Source organism: Biomphalaria glabrata, chromosome 7 (genome assembly GCF_947242115.1).
Source record: "Biomphalaria glabrata chromosome 7, xgBioGlab47.1, whole genome shotgun sequence".
Taxonomy (NCBI): Eukaryota; Metazoa; Mollusca; class Gastropoda; family Planorbidae; genus Biomphalaria; species Biomphalaria glabrata.
The window spans coordinates 34,985,922-35,006,036 of record NC_074717.1 but is presented as its reverse complement, the minus strand read 5'-3'; the positions used below and the strand labels follow the sequence as shown (position 1 = coordinate 35,006,036).

At 30.1% G+C, this 20,115-nt stretch overlaps 1 protein-coding gene across 17 annotated transcripts in view; it reads right to left on the bottom strand.

The window, feature by feature from the left end:
- LOC106066519 (WD repeat-containing protein 7-like) overlaps window positions 1-20,084 on the bottom strand; it is a 47,628-nt gene extending 27,544 nt beyond the window's left edge. For 5 of the 17 annotated variants that reach the window (XM_056034783.1, XM_056034785.1, XM_056034788.1 and 2 more), the window contains exons 1-17: window positions 18,794-18,866; window positions 17,906-18,130; window positions 17,284-17,390; window positions 17,100-17,178; window positions 16,295-16,463; window positions 16,114-16,190; window positions 15,526-15,642; window positions 13,883-13,924; window positions 9,602-9,747; window positions 7,421-7,447; window positions 5,989-6,021; window positions 3,925-4,012; window positions 3,169-3,343; window positions 2,814-2,896; window positions 2,183-2,342; window positions 1,395-1,612; window positions 607-802 (exon numbers count right to left, since the gene is read on the bottom strand). In XM_056034783.1, coding sequence (XP_055890758.1) covers window positions 607-802; window positions 1,395-1,612; window positions 2,183-2,342; window positions 2,814-2,896; window positions 3,169-3,343; window positions 3,925-4,012; window positions 5,989-6,021; window positions 7,421-7,447; window positions 9,602-9,747; window positions 13,883-13,924; window positions 15,526-15,642; window positions 16,114-16,190; window positions 16,295-16,463; window positions 17,100-17,178; window positions 17,284-17,390; window positions 17,906-18,067 — 1,879 coding nt within the window. In that variant the 5' untranslated portion in view covers window positions 18,068-18,130; window positions 18,794-18,866. Of the gene's footprint in view, window positions 1-606; window positions 803-1,394; window positions 1,613-2,182; window positions 2,343-2,813; window positions 2,897-3,168; window positions 3,344-3,924; window positions 4,013-5,988; window positions 6,022-7,420; window positions 7,448-9,601; window positions 9,748-13,882; window positions 13,925-15,525; window positions 15,643-16,113; window positions 16,191-16,294; window positions 16,464-17,099; window positions 17,179-17,283; window positions 17,391-17,905; window positions 18,131-18,793; window positions 18,867-19,673; window positions 19,787-20,003 lie in introns of those variants that run through there. The other 12 variants (XM_056034780.1, XM_056034779.1, XM_056034781.1 and 9 more) reach the window with 12 other exon arrangements.
- Between the last annotated feature and the right edge of the window lie 31 nt (window positions 20,085-20,115).

Sequence of the window (20,115 nt, the reverse complement as noted above, 5' to 3'; positions counted from 1 at the left end):
GTGAGTTAGAATGCGCTGGGATGTTAGCAGTAGTTTTTAAAACTGTCCTATAAGAAGAGCTCATCATGTCTCTTTAAGAACAAGAAATAGAGCATGGTGACTCTTTTTGGTGAAAACAAAATGTCTATGGCATTTATTTTTTTTTTAAGAGTTTTTGAAACAAAGGTGCCAATAGGTGCCTATTTTTTAAAGTTGTTAATTTATTTATTAGTATTAGGTATTAAATTTTTATTTTTTTGTGAATTTTTTTTCTCTAGATTTTTTTAAAATTCATCAGAGTTACCTCTCTTTGATTAGGGTATGTTAAGGACTTTTAAACCAGAAATCAGACAGAACTAGTGGGTTAAATAATAGAAATTGTTCATTGAATATAATTATGAGTATTTAGAATAAAGAATCAGTCAAAAGGTAAAAACTAAACCAAGAATCATCCACTTTTTTGTGCAACTACAGAGAAGCAAATGTGACCTACTTGTTTAGCAAGATTTGATGCAAATAAAGCAAATCTCTGGCAAGTCAAGTCTTAGTTCTTGTTATGTGTGCCATACTTAAAAAATAATTTTTTCCAAAACTATAAAGTCTATCACATAGAATATTTGACTTTACCTGTCTCCATTTGCCAGACTGTCACAATGCCATCTTTTGTCTGTACCAGCATAAAGTCATCTAGGGGGCGCCACTTGATCATCTTCACAGGATACAGATGACGGGAAGCCAGAAGGACACATTTTCTTTCTTTGAGACTAAGAAGTGCTACTGAATGGTCACCAGCAACAGAACAAATACATGACAAGATGCGAGGCTGAAAAACAAATGAAATGAAATTATAGACAATTAAAAGTTAAAAATTGAAAATCTCAAAATAAGTATGAAAGAAATTCAATGTTTGCCATTTATTGTTCAACATATAAATCTGTCATACATAGATAGTGACAGCAAATAAAACAAAATGGAGAAACTTTGGGGCATCTTTAGTTTCCCCTAGCTCTAATAGCTATAAAGCTCATCTAGTTCCACCTAGCTCTAAAAGCCTTGTGGCAGACTTTCAGACTTTGATGCATCTCTAGCTCCACTTAACTCTAAAAGCTTTCGGACTTTGATGCATCACCTGTTCCACCTAGCTCAAAAAAGGCTTTAAAACTTTTGTTATGGAAAGTAAATGTCTTTAGTCATTATTCTAGCTACATGACACCCTTGTTAACTATTGATCATAAAAAAAATTGAAATACATCTTGAAGAAAAATTAGGTACTATTTTCTTTAGTTCTTTTAGAGATCATATGAATAGAACTAAATTTTTCTTGTAACATATTATTGCCAATCCCCATTCTTTTTTCAAATCATTAACAAGAACAAATTCAAGGAACATAATGAGTTTAACATATGAAGACTCACATTACAGTTGGCAGGAGGGACTGTCATCTGAGTCAGGCTACCACCATGCACAGTGAAGGTATGGATTTTGACACCTGTGTTGACATCCCACAAGATGACAGAGAAATCTGTGCCTCCTGAGAGCAAGTGATTTGGCTCATACCGAGTGGCCTCATTGAAGGGGTACAACAAGCAGGTCACCCTGCCATGGTGGCCAACCAAGACTCTGGGAGTCACTTCTGTAATATATACATCAAGTTTTGATCAAACTAAGTTTCTTAAACAAACTACATTTGTGGCATAAAAAAAACTTAGTACACATTTTTTTAAATTAAAAAAATTCTGATAATTTTTGTGTAATATTAAGGTAATTCTCGATAAAGTTTTGTCTATTTTTTAACGAGCCCAGATTCAGCCTTAATCATTTATCAGATTTCTTAACATTGAGGTTTATGTACGAATGAATGGTTTTGTTAGGCTGTGCCACTAGGTTTTCACTACATTGCAAAATTAAAACGGTTAATATGTTTGAGAAAAAAAGAATAATTTTTGAAAAATTTAATGATATATGGTACATTTATATCAGGCCCTTATCACATATCTAGAGCTGCTTTGCTGCAAATAAACTGAATTAATTAAAACCAACATCAGATGTATATCAGATAATTATTATTAAAACAAAGACTAAATTGAATAACGAAGTGTCTTAATTTTATTGTAACACGCATGAAATGTTAGTGACTAAGACTGTTACAAAATTTGTGATAATGTTTTACAAATTGTCAGCCGATAAATTCAAAGGATCTTACGAGATGATTTATTTAATGTCAAGAGTTGTCTTTTAATGCAGTCAATGGCTGGGACAAGAACGATGGTTCCATTATTTCTTCCACAAACCAATTTACCCTGAGAAGGGATGTAGATTGTAGCAGTGATAAATACTTCAGGATCATCATCTACACCATCCATCTGGAAATAGCCAAATCAGCAGTGCACTCAGTTAACTAGCAGAAATAAAACTACATACAAGTTCTTTATGCTCTAAATTGGAAAAATCAAATAATGTATAATTTACCATTTTTCAATTGATAAACCAATGAAAATTATAACTAGTAATTCATTTAGTGATTAAAGCTGTAGACTGAAATCTTATTCTATGAGAAAAGTTGACAAGTTTACTATTTGGCATGCTAAAAAAAAGTCAAATTCTGAGGTAATCTTTGCCAGGTATTTTAAACTTAAATTTAGGTGGGTGAACTCAAATAATACTGAAATATAGATTTTTAAAAAAAATTATTTTTAAACTGAGACTTTTCAAAATAATATATTTTATAACAATAATTGTTACAGTGACAGTTTATGATGCCACCAATGCATTATTGTTTAATTTTGCTAAATTTCTTGAAAAATCCTGATTCATTAAATAGCATTTCCACTCACCAAATTATCCAGTATACCTGGTGGGGAGGAGGTGCCAACAGTCCATGATTCTTGTAGAGTGGTACTTGACTTGGGACTTAGGGCTACATAGAAACAGTACTGATTACTTAAAACTTTTACCCAAGTACAAATCTAATAAACAGTACACAAGCCTAATGCCAAATGCACACAAACAGCTCAGGAGTTTACTTTTGCAGATCTTGTATAATGTATTGATGAAACATCATTGTTTATTTTATTGAAACTCTATTGTTTATTTTATATTGTATTTTTTAAAGATATAACTACAGTATTAATAAGTTAAAGCTTTGTATTTATATACAGAACATAAATTGAGAAGAAAAAGTTGTATTACCTGGTAGTCTGTCAAAACTTTCTTGTCTAACCAATGTCATCTGCTTCTCTGAGACTTGTGGTAAAGACCAAATTGTGACACGTCCCTCTGAGTCCCCGCGAAGCAGCAAGTGTACAGCAGTTTCCCCACTGCCATAGTTAACATACGTAAATGCAGGGGAACAATCCAAGTTTTTCTACAGAAAACAAATGCAAGGTAGCTAAATGAACTAGTTTTTAAAGAAATTACAACAGAGTTTCGACAATACAAAATCAGCTAATATATGCAGTAACTTGTTGGCAAGGAAACATGTCGTCCAGACTGTTGCTCCACTTAGGCAGGCTTATAAAAAGAGTGTCAAAAACTGAACGCACAACCCTACCATATTTGAATGAACTTTTACAGCAAAGATATCTCATCAAAGCAAGAATCTTAGAAAACAATGGCCACTCACTCCATCACGGCAAGAACCAAACAGTACGTCAAGAACAAAACAGTACGAAAAAGCGTTTGTTCCTCACTCTGTCAGTCTGTATCGTCATTACTCATAAGGGAAAATTAAAAAGCTCAAGACGTCTGTGTGTAGTCATTAAACTTCTTTGTGTGATGTGTTTATTCTATTTTGTGGTATGTTGTTGTTTTTTTTAAATGAAAAAAGAAAAAAAGGAGTCCTTTTAATCACAACAAATTTAAAAAAAAAATGAATAAAGTAATCTTAGCCTTAGAAGCCCACACATGCAGACTAGAAGCAAAATACATAAAAATTGATATACTTACACTTTGTGTAAAAATATCCAAGACATAATAAGCATGTACGGATGTCTGGTTGTATGGCCTGTGATAATCTTTGTGATCAGGGTTGGCACTAGTAAAAACAAAACAAAAAATCACAATTGTTATTTATCTACAGCCATTTTGTTCCTTGAGTCTTATTTTAATATATATTTATATATATATATATATATATATATATATAAAGAAAAACACAGAATTAGATCAAATTGCCATTTGAAAGATAGGAATACTAAAAGTTAAATAAAAACTTGTTTTAAATGAGAAGAATGAGTACAAAATGACAGAGATAGATCATGAAAAGCTAATGAAAAGCAGAACATTGTTTGCAAGATATAATGAAAGATATAAAAGAATGTATCAAGCAGCTTTCCTAAACCTCAGCTTGGTTATAAAACAATAAGCAAAAAAAAAATTAAATTAAAATGTACAAACATAAGGACTTTATGTAATATAAATGCTTTACAAACATTAAATACATGTTCAATTACTGTAATCATAGTTAGAGAGAACACATGTTAATCTTATGATAAGCTGATGGTTTTTTATAAGTTCAATGTTAAAGAAATGATTAGAAAGAGAAAAAAAGAAGTAGCTGATATTAAACTACCCTGGTCATGGGGTAAAAGATGTATCTATTTGAAATTTTTAAGACACTTTTTTTTTTAAAGAGTGATTCCCCATATATGTGCAATGAGACACTAAGTTATAGAATACTGGCTTCTGCAGTGGTGTCTTGAAAAGTTTACAAAAAGAAAACTTCAACAGTTTCTTACAGAAAATCCACACTTAAAGACTGATACAACTTTTACTATGATAAGACAAATCATTCTTTTCAAAACAAATACAGAAATGTACTGGAGAAATGAAAAAAAAATTTCACAGACTCATATCCTACAATGACTTTAAACAAGTATTGTAAAAATATAAAGGGCAATAACTTCTTAGAATAAGGAAGGACAAATCATGCACATTATTTACATTTTGTTTTTGTTTCTCAAACTATTTTCCTTGAATTATATTTCACACTCGCATCAGGTATTTGTCTGTTACTTTGAAATTAAACAAACATGTTATTATTGAAGGGACTGGGAGTGGGAAGAAAGCTTAACTATAAATTCATATATGGAATACTTGGTTTTGTTTAATCCAGCACAAAAAATGAAATTTTACTGATGTCCTAACTACATATAATAAGCTTTGGCTAAGCATAGAACCCATTTAATTTGTGTTAAAAAAATCACAGGACTCTCCATCTTATGGTAGAAACAAAATTTCATTTCCTGTAAACACAAAGATGGCTGTGAAATCCAATCTCTGCTTTGACTAGCAGACATCAGAGAATGGGTTGCTTTTTTTTTTTGCCTGTCTGCATTTCCTCTCCTATTTTTGGTGTATCTTTGTAGTCAGGTGCATTCTTTGCCTCCTAGCCTAAGCACCAACACTAATGACACCACACCTATAGAGTAATCATGTGTTGGTTGACTATAGCTTATGCAGAGAACAAGTCCAGACAATAGCTGCCTATGAAAAACAAACCAACTGAATCCGCATGAAATCTACACTTGTCATAGATGAAGAGTAATTCATGCCAAGGCAAAAAGGTCACAACTACAAATTCACATATCATGTGGACAAAGACACATACATTTTACTCAAAACCTGCCACCACAAGCTTAAAGAAATTGATTTTGCGAACAAGAAACATAAAAAATGTTTATCAAAATTTTTTTTTAATCATGCAGTACTGTTCATACAGAAAAAAAAAATAAAGGTTCCTTCAAAAGAAGATTATTTTTAAATATTTCATTGAAACAAAGTGTTTATAAATGTTAAAATGTTAGTTCAGAAGTCATTACAAAAATCTAGCAGCTAGAAAAGAACACACGACCTTGTAAGATAATGCTCACTATGCAAAAAAAAAAAAGAAAGTGTTTTTTGTTTTAATCTTTTTCATATGGGGAACAGGAAGCTGAAACATAAGCAAACGACCCTTTATTGTCAAAGTAATACTGGCCAGACGGGGAACTAGCAGTAGTCCATACTTACTGAGGGAGCTCTGATTTATTTTTTTGCTGAATTCTATAAGGTAGTGAAACAAAACAGAAAGTAATATATGATACATTAAACATTACAAATATCTGGAAGCACATGTTTAAAAAAAAAAAAAAACAAGAAAGTAATTTTTTTTTTAATTTAAATATCTGGAAAACAAGAAAGTAAAAAAAAAAATTGCTTAAAATGAAATGAAAAGCCAAAAGAAAAATATATTTCAGATTCAATTAAATTAGCAGATGATGTATAATTCAAGTAAAATTAATAGAGACATAGTGAGAGATAGTGAAAACGTATCAAAGTAATACATTCAATTGTTAAATATTTGATAGTACTAGCAGCACCAACTGAAGTTTGAGATTCTATTCATCCTCATTGACCAACAAGTTTAAGCAAACTGTCCATTCAATCACTTGACTACAGTCCTACAACATCCAAGCTGCTTCAAAGGTAATATGTGTTCAACATTTACACAACAACTAGAAATTTTAAGTAAGGGAAAAGCAAGACAAGAGTTTTTTTTGTTTTTTTTTTATTTGTTTTTTTTTACATTTTATTTTTATTTTTAAAATAGAATTTTTTTTAAGTATATATTTAAACAAAAAATTTAACTTAAGGGGTTACTGGATCCGATTTTGGGTAAAAAAATCAATTTTTCAATTTTGGTGTAATTAAACAGGTGGACATGTATTTTATAAACTGGCACCAAAAATTTTCAAAAAAATAGCATTTTTTATTGAAAAAAAGCATTTTAATGAAGCATGGTGAACACTATTTTCCATATTTTTCTTAATACAAATTCACTGTTTTTGAGTGAATGCATTTTTTGTGCCCCCCCCCCCCCGTAACATATTTCTAAAATCTCTAGAACTAATAGAGATAAATGTGTCAAATTTGGTACACATATTCAGAGATAAATAATACAGAGAATCAGCTAGTTTTAATGACTTTAGCTGAAGAAGTTTTTAATATATGATCTTTTGGGAAAAAAAATGTGGATGCATTTTACAGGAAAAAAATCACTCTTTTTTAAAAAATCATAAAATGCACAATACTAAGGGAAAATGTATAAAATCTAGCTAGCTCCTTCCAGCCACCTTTATACTTTAAGGTGTAAGTATTTTTAGCTTTGAAATTTATCTATTTTGAAAAATTTTAGAATTTTCCTATATGAACTAATTTTTGTTTATTTTCAAGATGGCCGCCATTACCATGGCAACCCGGAAACATTAGACAACATTCAATATATATTTTTTATTATTGAGTTGTCATATGATATAATATAACAATAGTTATTAAGTTAAAGCAAAAATAAAAAAAATAAATTTCGCACTCCAGTAACCCCTTAAGAAATATTTTTTCAAACTGAAATAATTTTAAACAAAACAAAAAAAAATAATTTACAATTAAAAATGGCTACTCTTACCTGGCTACTGCTTTTCCTTTAAGCAAGCTAAGTAAAAAGTAAGCTAAGGATTCAGTAGCTGAATAGACAATGGTAGCCTACTTGTCTATCTACTCAGCAATACACTATTATAGTTCAGACAAGACCACTGCATACAAAGATACTACTTTGAACTTTGATTACTTTTTTCTCTATGATGTGAGAAGACAGTGCAACTTAGGCCAGATCAGAATATCATTTTTATTAAAAACTGAATAAATGAAAGAGAATTGATGTGAATGGCCAGTGTATTATTTTTAAGCTGTGATATACCAGGTGTATAGTTTCAACAAAGTGATACATCAGAGTGTAACTTCTACTAAGAAAATAGAAAGTATTTTATTCAGGTTTATATTTACATTTCAAAGCTTTAGTCCTCTATCCCACTTTAACATTTTGTATTTCTACTACATCTGATTATTTTTTTAAATTAATCAAAGTGATACAAAATAACAGCTTTACTCTTCATTTCAATTATGTTTTCATTTCATTATTTTTTAGTGACAACATTTCATGTTTCACTGCATTTAATTAGCAAAGAAATGCAATTCGATGCATTAAAATGTAGGTACCTATTACTTGACATTGTATTTACTTTATCCTTGACACAGTTCAGTGGGTGAAAAGGTTATATTAAAGTATGGACTAGAGTATCAATATGCATATAGAAAATTTCTGTTAATCACATTTCTGACATGTCATGCTGTTAATCTAAAACAAAAATACTTAGCCAAACAGAAAAAGAAAATAGATTTTGAAAACACTATAAGTATAAGTAAATCAAGTGTTGGTTATTCAACACATCTTAATAGCCTCTTGGAAATAAATTGGTAAGCATGCAGTCTAAAAAACCCTTAAAATGAAACCCATCAACAACTATGAGATCAAATTAGAAACAGAAAAGTTCATAAGGAATGACCAAGTGTTAAAAAATAGTTAAGTAAGTTTTAAGGACGTATATGACTTGCTAAAATAATGGGAGTTTGGTTACATATTTTTATCTTTATAAAACAAGATATACGTTAATACTAAATCTTACTCGTTACACACAAATCTGCACAGAACCTAATTAGGATATTTTTTTTTTCTTTCTATCTTCAATTCTTTTAAAAGTTGAAGAATCAGATATTATATTCATTAAAACTATAGACTTTAATGTGCTGTTGTTTTTTTGTGTGAGATGAGAGCTAAGTTTAATATGAAAAGTTATGCTTTCAATAAATCTCTATACAAGTCAGTATTGTTACAATTGTGCTGATGACATGGGTAGGTGTCGCAGTGTGTGTGCTAACAGGTAACACGGTCAGCTTGCTATGAGGGTCAACTGTATCAAGGGACAAACCTACAGGAAGTGCTGGTATGAACTCTTCATGTGAATGTCTCCCGTGATATTATCATGGGATCATATAGAAAGGACTGGCGATTTCTGTGATTTAGCAAGAGAAGGCCTTGAAGTATCCAGTATAAAGAGCGAGAGTGTCAGAATCACACGATTCAATTGTGATCAGCACAGCAAGACAGGCCAGTACTGTGAATCCAGAATGAGACAGAAAGTATGTCAGTACAGTTATCAGAGTGAAGCATCTGTCAGTGTATTGTGTAGCCAATTGCACAGCATTGGCCCTTGCTTTATTAGTTATTTAAGTATTATGTTATTTTGGAGCTTGTGTAACAGTGTTGTTAAGTTTTTGAGTTAGTTTATGTTGTGTTGTGTTTGCAAAAAGAAAAAGCCTCTTAGGATCATATATATATATATATGACTCAGTCAAATAATAATTAACTTTTAATTAACTGACCAAGCATAATCGTTTACAAGGTGAGCATCAGAAACACTTAAAAGCATTACATAAACAAATTTACAGGTCAAGCATCTGTCGTTGATTTTTTTTTATGTAATTAGGCCAATACCAAACACTGAAACAATGACTTTTTAGTAACAGTTTAGTTGCTTTAGAAAATGTGGGTGACATCATCATTGAAGACATGACAAAGTATACTCTCAAAGTAAACATCCTATGCTAATCTATGCTCAAGACAAGTGATAAGCCTTCCTACACAACAAACACATTTTTTCTGTCATGTTGGTTACATTACCCTGCCAGATACGCAATGAGATCAAAGGGAAAGAAAGAGGAAAAGAACAGGGACAGAACAAAAATTTACTTTGTTGGCAGCTTGTAGAGATAACCACGCCCCTCGTTACTCCAGACTATGACCCGGTCCACGCTGAGAAAATCTCCACCGGTCCAACGCTCACCACGACGATTGGACTCGGAGCACAAGAGAGTGAAGTCACTGGCATCATATATCTGCGTGTATGTGGGAGAAGAAAAAGAAAAACAAGGAATGTATAAATAATTTTTTATAAAAAGATATTTAAAAAAATGAAGTGTTAATATGCAATGACATCTCAAATGGAAAAAATTATATTAAAACCATGTTTTTGCTTCAATAAGAGAACTGATAATTCACAAGAGATTGAACATAGTATGGTAAAGAGTATTGTTTATTATCTTAACTCAGCTCTTTTTCACAACTCTTCTTCTATAGTAGAGTCTACTACACTAGTAGCCTGGTTAAGGGGGAAATTCTGATTTTTTTAAATTTATGTTGTTATTATATGTAATTTCCTAATCATGGCCCACATTACTCCGAACCAAACTGTGTTGAAGATCTTTCTGAAGCAGAAAAAGACGTGATAAATGTCTTATTGGTGTTAAAAAAACTTTCACCCAGTATACTCAGCTTTAGGATGTTCTTCAATTGCGTGCCTGTTTTTTTTAGATATTATCTTATCACTAAAGGATTTAGATAATTAAGCAATATTTTAATATTTTAAGCATGACAGCATCTGCAGAGCTGTAGGTTGCATTTTTTTTTTTTGCAAAGTGATGATTGATTGGTTCCATGACTGTTGTCATGTTACACATTTAGTACCACATTGATCATTGATAGACATTCACAAAACATGAGTTTCACCACTGCTTCTGCTTCTAATAAAAACAAAATGAGTCGTCATCAATTATTGGTGAATGTGAGGATTTGGAATAATTATGTCTTCAATTGTTTCTGAGTAGTATTTGTTGTTTATATAACATGAAATCTAGTAAACTATTTTCTAAATTTAAAGAAAATACAATATCTCACTTATAAATCAAAGAATTAAAAGATAAGAAACAAAAATTAAATTGGAAAAAAAAAAAAGAGGGCCAGAAATACATACATTAACTATTAGCCATAATTGGAGAGACAGAAAAATTCCAAGACCCTGATCTTTATGAAGAATAAAAATTAAAAGAATGTTTCAACCCAAAAAAAGCATTCAGAAGAGATCAAGACATTTAATAGCAAAGTGAAAGTAAAGCTGAAATACACTGATAACTGATCAAATAAAAAATTTTAAATCATAGAGATTTAAAAAAGTCCTTTTTTTTTTCAGATAAATTTTGCCCTGAGCTACTCAAGAAAGAGTTAGATGACATCGACTAGAAAGAAAAACTTTTAAGGAGCTCTAACACACACACACAAATGTTATGCATAATTTATAAAGAGCGAAAAAAAATTTTACAAAATAACATGTTTTGATTATCTTTTTAAACACAGTCAGAAAATTTGAAGATAAGAAACAATAGAAATCTAATATTAAGATGGGTTTTAAAATTAAGACTTCTGAATATCAAATGCAATTTATTTTATTTCCATACATTTAAAAAATGCCATATTAAATCTAAAGAAATACATACATCTTCTATTATTTATTCATGAAGTGCAATGCCACAAGTTCAAAGAAACTAATTTCTCATGAAATAAACATATTGAGACCTATATCTAGAAAATGAAATGGTCTACTTTAATCATCATGCTCAAATATTCATTTGTACACAGAGTCCAGATATAGAAAGTGTAAGTGCACACTCAAATAAATGTAAGAATTTTTAAAGCAGTTATTAAGTTTATTAGTTAGCAAAGGTTTATGAAATAAAAAACAAATAGTAGTGTAGTTCATCAGCTGATAGGCTGGTCTAGCCTCATGAAAACTTATTCTAAGGCCACTAATAGAACAGTGTTAAGTAGGCTTGCACAGCGCTTAAAAGTATGAAACTTAATATTTATTTTTAAAAAATGTGTTTTAAAATATATAAATATGCGCCAAACATCTATTGTTACAAAGATAATTAAATAGTAATAAATGGTTGGTAGGCGTGTTTCTTATATGTGTGCGTGCTTAATATAAATAGAAATGAAGCTTGACATAATATATGTGCATTACATAGTAGCTGCTCTATTACTGTACCTTTTTTTTTAGTGTGTCTTGACCCTTGAGTGGGTAAATGAACATGTTATATTCCTTAACTATGTGACACTGGCCAGACATCTGTCTCCAGAGGGAGAGATGAACACTTCCCCAACCCCACTTTATTTCTTTAGTCCATCGCATTGAGTGTAAAAAGACAGGTGACAAAATAAGGCCAGAAGGAATTAATGATTAACATAAATTGCTAAGACACATTGTCTAGAGGTCACATCTGTTGACACTAAGTTTGCTTACTTGTCAGATAAATCTCAATTAGGGGGTGGACTATGAGGCACACCTACGCACTTGACCTTCACATGTTTTGTTAGACAAACCTCAACATGTAATTATATTTCACAGTCTAGTAACTAATTTCGATTTATATAAAAGTCCACTATTGGCTACTTAAGAATTAGATATGGGTATATTAGCAGTATGCATTATTTTGTTAATGATTATTACTGTTGAGTTACTTTTCCTAACAAGTTAACTTTGACTCTTACTCCTGCATTGAGTGTTTTGATTTGTTAACAACACTCTACCTAATAATTTGGAAATGTCAAGTAATTTGTATGATTATTCACAATATCTACTAAGCCACTATTAGTATCAGGATCTAGACACCAGGACCAGAAGCAGTCCATGGCCTTTAAAACACAAGCCTGATAAGCAGTTGATGATCTGAAATACATGGACATATATATGTACCCACTATACAACCCAGATTGCACATTACCTTTCAGAGATTTACATTAGTTAAATATACATATAGCCTATAGATACATATATATATTTTACATTGACTAACCCATGCACAGCCATAATAGTCAGGGGCCTTACACACACAAATTAAATTGACATTTGAAAGATATATCTGTTAATAAATGCTGATTAACTTTAATTCAGCAATCAGTGATAGAGTCTAAAACAATAAGGTGAAAAAAAAAAAGTAACAAAATAATATTAACATGGGTATGTTATTTAGAAGCTTTGCGAAATGCTCAGTAACACAAATGATTTACTAGAGACATTGGAATGGTATCCGGCTCCCACAGAATAATATCATTGTAGTATCCACCTGAAGCTCGATTTGGCCAGATATAAAAAAGTGCTGACTAGTGAACCCCTAGTGTTTAATGAACCTTTCTTTGAAGCTCTAGGGCACATGTATAGTATTCTACCTCCCAAAACATGTAGCTATTGGCACAACAACAGTGCAGAAACTTTTTGATGAATTTCATGTAGGAAATCACCAGATGAACCCCCCTATTTCCATGATGCTTATGACTGACCAAGAAACAAGGACAATCTAGAAACAATAGCAGTCCTAGTAAAGAAAATGTAAAGACAACAATGCCCTAAGAAAGATTTAAGATATTTGAAAAAAGGTTTTAGTGTAACTATTTCAGTAGTTAACTTTTTGTAAGAAAAAGTTTTAAAAAAGAGAAACTGAATTTTTTTTTTAGAATTAGAAACACTGCAACAAAACAGACAAGAGAGCAAGGGTCATGGCTCATGAATTAATGAAGTTAATTAACTGGATTACTTCTTATACTTCTTATATTGTGCTTTAATATCTTTTATGTATTCTTAAAACTCAGCAGAGAAAGAAACTCACTTTGCCAGCCCCATTAAAATAAAAATTGCACAAACCAAGAAAATGTTCACAAACTTTGAAAAAAAAAAAATTAATCTTCAATACTGAAAGTTTTGATAAGCAAGTATTTTAAGCATGCTAGAAAATTCAGAAATAAAGCATCAGAGTGATTAGCTAGTTTCCAAGAATATTTCATTTCTTGAAGTAAAAAGCATATGTAATAATCACAACACAGACAACAAAAAAAGCTAAAAAAAAAAACAACCTAAAACAAAAAAATAAATAAAATTGCTGCAAATAAACTGCTGATAGATAAATCCTTCATATAGTTTGACTGCTAATGAATAAAATTAAATAAACCTTCCTGTGTATTCACCTTGAAAATGTATTAATTTCACTCTACATTGGCTAATTATGAAAGTTAACTAGTAACTACATGAAACAAATGTTCTCAACATGCTGTTTGGCATTTACTAGTAGGGGAAAGCCCAAGCTGTGAACTGGCTCTTTGTTTCTAATGCACAAAAACATAAAACTGTTAAGCCCTTCTTACCGCATCTTGATTGTCTGGGTTGCGACTGGTAAAATTATACACCTTAAAATAGGAGCAAAATTTTGTATTCCTTTTTTGCCACAGAAGTTAAAAGGTTAAAAGGTAAAATAAAACACTTTAAAATGAGAGAAAAATTTTGTGTTTTTTTTTTTTTACAGAAACTAAAGGTTAACAACAAATTCTTTATAATTTTTGGTATAATTAAAAAAAAACAAAAAAACTGTAATTTCATTTATTTTTAAAGAATATCATAAAAGGAACATATATTATAAGTTTAAGAAACTATGAAAATAGAATAATAGTAAAAATCAATAATTAAAAAAAAAAAAAACATCTAACTATAAAAGAATCTTCAGTTATATTAATATACTTTTTTTTTTTTTTTCTTAAAAAAAAAAAAGCTCTTATGTAAACATGTTAATGCTTTAAAAGACAACATCTTTATTTACTTTACTAAAAAATTGAAATGTCTATATTAAACAAATAATTTGCAATGACCTAAGAAGTGCACAGATTTAAAAAAAAAATGTTTTGTTATACTTTTCTTATTTTCCTAAATAGCAAACTATTTTGAAATAAAGACTTGAATAGCAGAAGCATCACATTGAACTGCATATTATTATGTAAGTTTAAAAAACTGTTTACAGAAACAGTGATGCATTTACAATACATTGGACCAAACAATGGAGGAGAAAGCATGCCAGATAAACAAAAAAAAGGAAATATTCTCAGCTTATTTTGTGTTGAAGAATGTGAAGTTGAAATAACTAGTTTTTAACCATAAAACATAAATTCAAATTTTGGCAGAATTTGAAAAATTTTCAAAGAAAAAAAAGATGAAAGTGAAAACCAAAACTTTTTCAAACAGACAAAAATGTAAATAGTTTGAACCAGTCAAAAGAAAAAAGGTTAGGTAAATGTAAGATATTAGTGTAGCACTAGGTATTTGCATATCAGAAAAAAAAAATTTTCTCATTTTTTGTTCAAATAAAAGGGATTTTATTTTGTTACTTGTCTAGAACCTTTTTTATCTGACCACCCACTATTTTTAGACAGATATATGACCATATTGAACAAGTAAAGTTTTTAAATTTGACATTGCTAAATGTGAAAATCCAGCATTTTTGTATTTACGTCTATGTAAATGTGAGAAGAAATGTAACCTATGTACTATTTTCTAGATGGGGAAATTCCAACTATCCAAATGGACATGACTTCAAAACAAAATTGTGGTATAAAACAATGTCTTATGTTACAAAACAGAGCTAGTTTGAAATAAGAAACAAACCAAAATATTTTTTTTATTTTTAAAACCTGTATTTGAATATAACTTTTTAAATATAATACTATGTATTTCAATTACTATTTCTTGTGTAATTTTTTAAAGTATTTTTTTTATCATAAAAAGTAACATTATGTTTTAATTAAAAAATTTCTAGCTTTTCTTTAACTTTAGAATATTCTTTAGCACTAAATAAATGTCAATTTCATTAGTGATCTAAAATTCAAATTTGAAAGGGAAAAAAAGATTGTAACTCATTTATTAATGCATTCAAAATATAAATGAAAGAAATGCAGATTATCATATCAATATATATGTATGGCAGACCAAACATGACCAAGAATATGCCAAATTTGCTTACCTGCCAATATTTACTACAAACAATTAGAACAGTGCGCAAATTTCCAGGGCAGCAAGTAAGTGTTTGAGCATTTAGACATCTAATCTGTTTGGACTCATCTTCTGTAATTTTGTTGCCCTAGGAATGGAGTATATTAAGTATAAAACACATTCTATTAAGTAACTTTATATTATTAAAATTAATTAAGGATTTTATATCTTCTTCTTCTAGCCAGCTTTTTGCTGCTGAGCTGTGAGCACTTTTGCAGACTGTGCCAAGGAAAAATAGTGTGCTGTTTTTAGGATTTTAAATAACTATACAGCATTTTAAATAATATTAGAGATGATAATTTTGTTTGATAATAGAAGGTTCCTAAGTATGACCCACTGTGGGCTGTTTTCTTTGTTTTTGTTTGGGTAATGGTGGTTGTACTCGTCTTTTGTTTGTCAAAGAAAAAACGGAGCACTAGTCTTAAAAATCCTTGAATTTAACTTGTCACTCTATATTTATTTAAATGAAAATATGAAGCATTACATTTGGAAAGTGTAGCGCTGCATATTTAATATACAAGTACAAATATTAATCAATAAGTACAACAAATAATAAAACCTTATGCTCTGGAAGAGCTGATGACAGTGTCCAGACTTTGACTGTTCCAGAATTGGTAATAGCCAAGATAACATCATCTGTTTAGGATACAAAATTCCAATTAAGGAAATGGCAGAACAAAGAAACAAGAATAAAATCTTTAAAGACAAAAAGAAACAACCTGACAACAAAAATATCTTACCATCTCTGTTTGGTGGATTGATAACACAACAAGCACTCATCCAATCTGAATCTGACCTAGCTACTAGACGAGTCAGAATTTCAAGACTGAGTGGGTCAATGATCACAATTTCATCATAGTAGCCATTACATATCAAACGAAGGGCTTTAGAAGATCTTAGATGATATGACTGTTGAAAAATAAAACTTATTTCAAATTTAACATTTAAAACATATATTAACAACCTGTGCCATAATCTTTTTAATTAATTTTTTTTTATCTTTAGAAACAAAATCAACAATAGTAAAAAAAAAATTAAAGTATAAAAATTTTTTTTACAAATTTTTAATCATAAAAAAAAATTAGAATTGGAAGAAACAATTTTGCTAGTCGCTTTTTAACTTTTTGAGTGCGCAACCAAAAGTCATAGCAGCTGAAGTGTTAAAATATAATAGTTATACAACAGAAAAATTGTTGTTTAAGATAGAAATTCTTAATATCCTCCCAAGTCTAATCCACCCACCAAAAGTCAGTAAATTTTTCAGGTTTTCAATCAAGTTCAAAGCAGGGCTTATGACAGATACGCCCTTATGTTCCTGCTCTCTCACTTACGAATTCTAATTGTAAGACAAATATGCATTGTATTTTATGTATTTGTACATTTACAATGTTACTCTATTTAATAATTATTGTTAAATTTGTAAATAAAATACACAACTATGTGTTCACCAGAAAAACTGCCTTTTCAACTATTGTCTGGGAATTTGGTTATTTATATAATTTAATAATATAAAAACATTTTTCAATATAAAAGCTTAATTCTTACTGTTATTTCAGAATGAACTTTATCCATTTTTGTATTTTCAATACAGCGGCCATCAGATACATCCCACAAGCACATTTCACTGAAAAAGTGAGATAATATTTTTAACTTAAAATTTTAATACAAATGAAGAATAATTAGTAGAAAGAAAAAAAATATTTTTTAAAAATAAAACAGAGTAACCGACCCATTTTCTGATGATGTGACAATATAGCATTTGTCTTTCTGTTCACTACCAACTGCAATACAACTGATGGCAGCAGTGTGACCAAAGAGCATATTTCTGGGGGCAACCTGAAATCAAAAAAAAAAAATTCAAGACTTAAATATATTTAATAAACTAAGTATACAATTTAAATCAGCATATTTTTATTGTACTGAATAAAATGCTTCATTACTGAACCACTAAAAATACTAAAGTAAAAATTATAGAATGACTCAACCAAATAATAATTTACACAAAAAAAAAGAGAAGAAAAAAAAATTATATCTCAATAAATTCCAGACATTTCTTCAAATACAAAGCTTATTACGTGGGCAGTGTATATTATTATTATCATACTATTTATATATATTTTATTTATGAATGAAGTCCATATGGTTGTATTTTGAAGTCTGAAGAACTAATGGAAATAATATATTGTTTTTCCAACAAGACTACAGGCAGGTAATGTGAAGGTAAACCATTTCTGGAGCCAATGGCATAAAAAGAATTCTAGAAATAAACCTGGATTCACTAAGGCTAACCACTATTTCAGAAAATAAAATATCCACATGAAAACTTGAAGTTTCCAAAACAACATTCTTACCTGCATGTGATCTAAAACATCCCAAATGCAAATCTGTCCATCATTGCATCCAGTCACAACATATCTGCCGTCTGGTGTCATGAGAATGGCAGAAATGCAGTGAGTAGGTGCATGGCGCCCCCAAAGTACCATAGGAACCACAAGACTGCTACCAGCTGCCATTCTTCTTTTTGATAAATTACTTTTTTTGGCTAAAATAATAAATGCCTAGTTGTAGATTTATATCTAGAGAGAAAGAGATTTATAATATAATAATCAAAATATATTATATTGTTATAACCCTAGTGGCGGACTGAAAGGGTTAATATGTGTACAGCCTACTGACACACATGATTCAGGCCAATCACACAGGTCAAGTGCTGTTGAACAAGGGACATTACTGCTAATGCACGCAATATGACCAATGTTATGGTCATGTGACCAAAAAGCCTTTACAGACGAGAGACAGTGTGTTAGAAAGGACAGTAGAGTCCAGGACAGCAAGCAGTAAGGACAGTTTGCTACGAGGTGATTCCTTGAAAATGTAGCTGTACGAGCTAGAGAGACTTGTAGTGATTAGTTAGGCAGTTCTGTAATGTAGCAAAGCATTTGAAGTTAGTGTAGCCAATTGTGTTTATTGGCTGTTGTTGATGTAATTGTAAATAAACCGCCACCTTGTTACTTGAGACTCTTGTTGTCAAGTTGATGTTTTAGATGTGTTGTGTTGTTAGGCAGTGTTTACAGAAGGCCTGATAGAGAACGTAACACTATTATATATATTTAATATATAAGTATAATTGTGTGCCTATGCCAGCCTATGGTAAATCACTTAAAACTGTTGTACTAAAGTTATACTATTCAATTATTAATATTAATAATCTGACTTAAATAAAGTAAAGTATAACATACCAACTTATAGATCTAACAATATCATTGAGAGAATGTTGTTTCTAGAGTGCAACATCAATTAATCATATTAATGCTGTGAAAAAACAAAACAAATTATAACAATTATTATAGGTCTAGTCAATATATATATTATTTATATAGTCTAGTGAAGTAAATCCTATTGAGGCTATTGTGAGGATTATGGATCTTATAATATATTTATATGTAATGGTAATAAATAATATATAATATATATAGATTTATATAGATATAGATTCTAGATCTATTAATATTATAATTTATATACTATAATAATATAATACTTTAATATAAAAAATAAATTATGCTAGTCTAAATTTATAGATAGTTTATAAATAGTAATAGTTAAAGAGTTTAACTATTATTTTAACAGCTTAGTCTTAGACACTAAGATAGAGTTAGCCTGTTCACTATAATAGTATAACTACTATAGTATAAGTATAAAAGTTTAAGTCAACTAAGACTAAGAGTTAAGAGTAAGAGTAGAGACTAATGACTAAGACTAAGAGTAAGTGACTCTAACTCTATAGTATAGTATAGTATAGTATATCAGTAATGACAGTATTAAGTAGATCTATAATCTATGACTCCAGTGTCACTAGAGTCTAGATCTAGATCTATATCATATGAGTAACTCTAACAACTTTCCGCTGTCTAACTCAGAGTAACTGACTGAGTCAGTGAGTGTGACTCTCACTCTAACTCTAACTTAAAAGTTAACTACATTGACTACATCTAGAGTGACTAGAGTCTAAGTCTAAGTATAGTCATAATTATAATAGTGTTACTAAGTAAACTTAAAAGTATTATAGATTCTAGATCTAGTCAAATTTAAAATCTGATCTAAACCCTTTTCGTTTACCTAGACTCTAGATCTATTAAATTATTCTATATGAGTAGATCTTCTTTCTAGATCTAATATAGATCTAAATCTAGATCTAGTTATAAATCTAGTAAAATAGCAAATCTAGCTACTAATTAATGTCACTTGTGATGTTATGATTAAGGGACTTGACAGCCGGAAGTCAATGTTAATAAATTTGTCGTAGACCTCTTTTTTTTAGTAATGACTAGGTCTATGTCCAGTTTTTATTTTTATTCCAGCTCAGGATGCACGATATTTCTTTACGTGTTAAAATACCTATTACTCTATATAATATCGAGATCGAAAATATGAATAGTCTAGATTTACATAGCATTCTAGATAACCTGGATACAGGTCTGGAATATACATGCTAGATTGCAGCTAGATCTACTTTCGTTTTCTTCGTTGTTTTTTTTTTAAGGGTCACAAGTGCTACTGT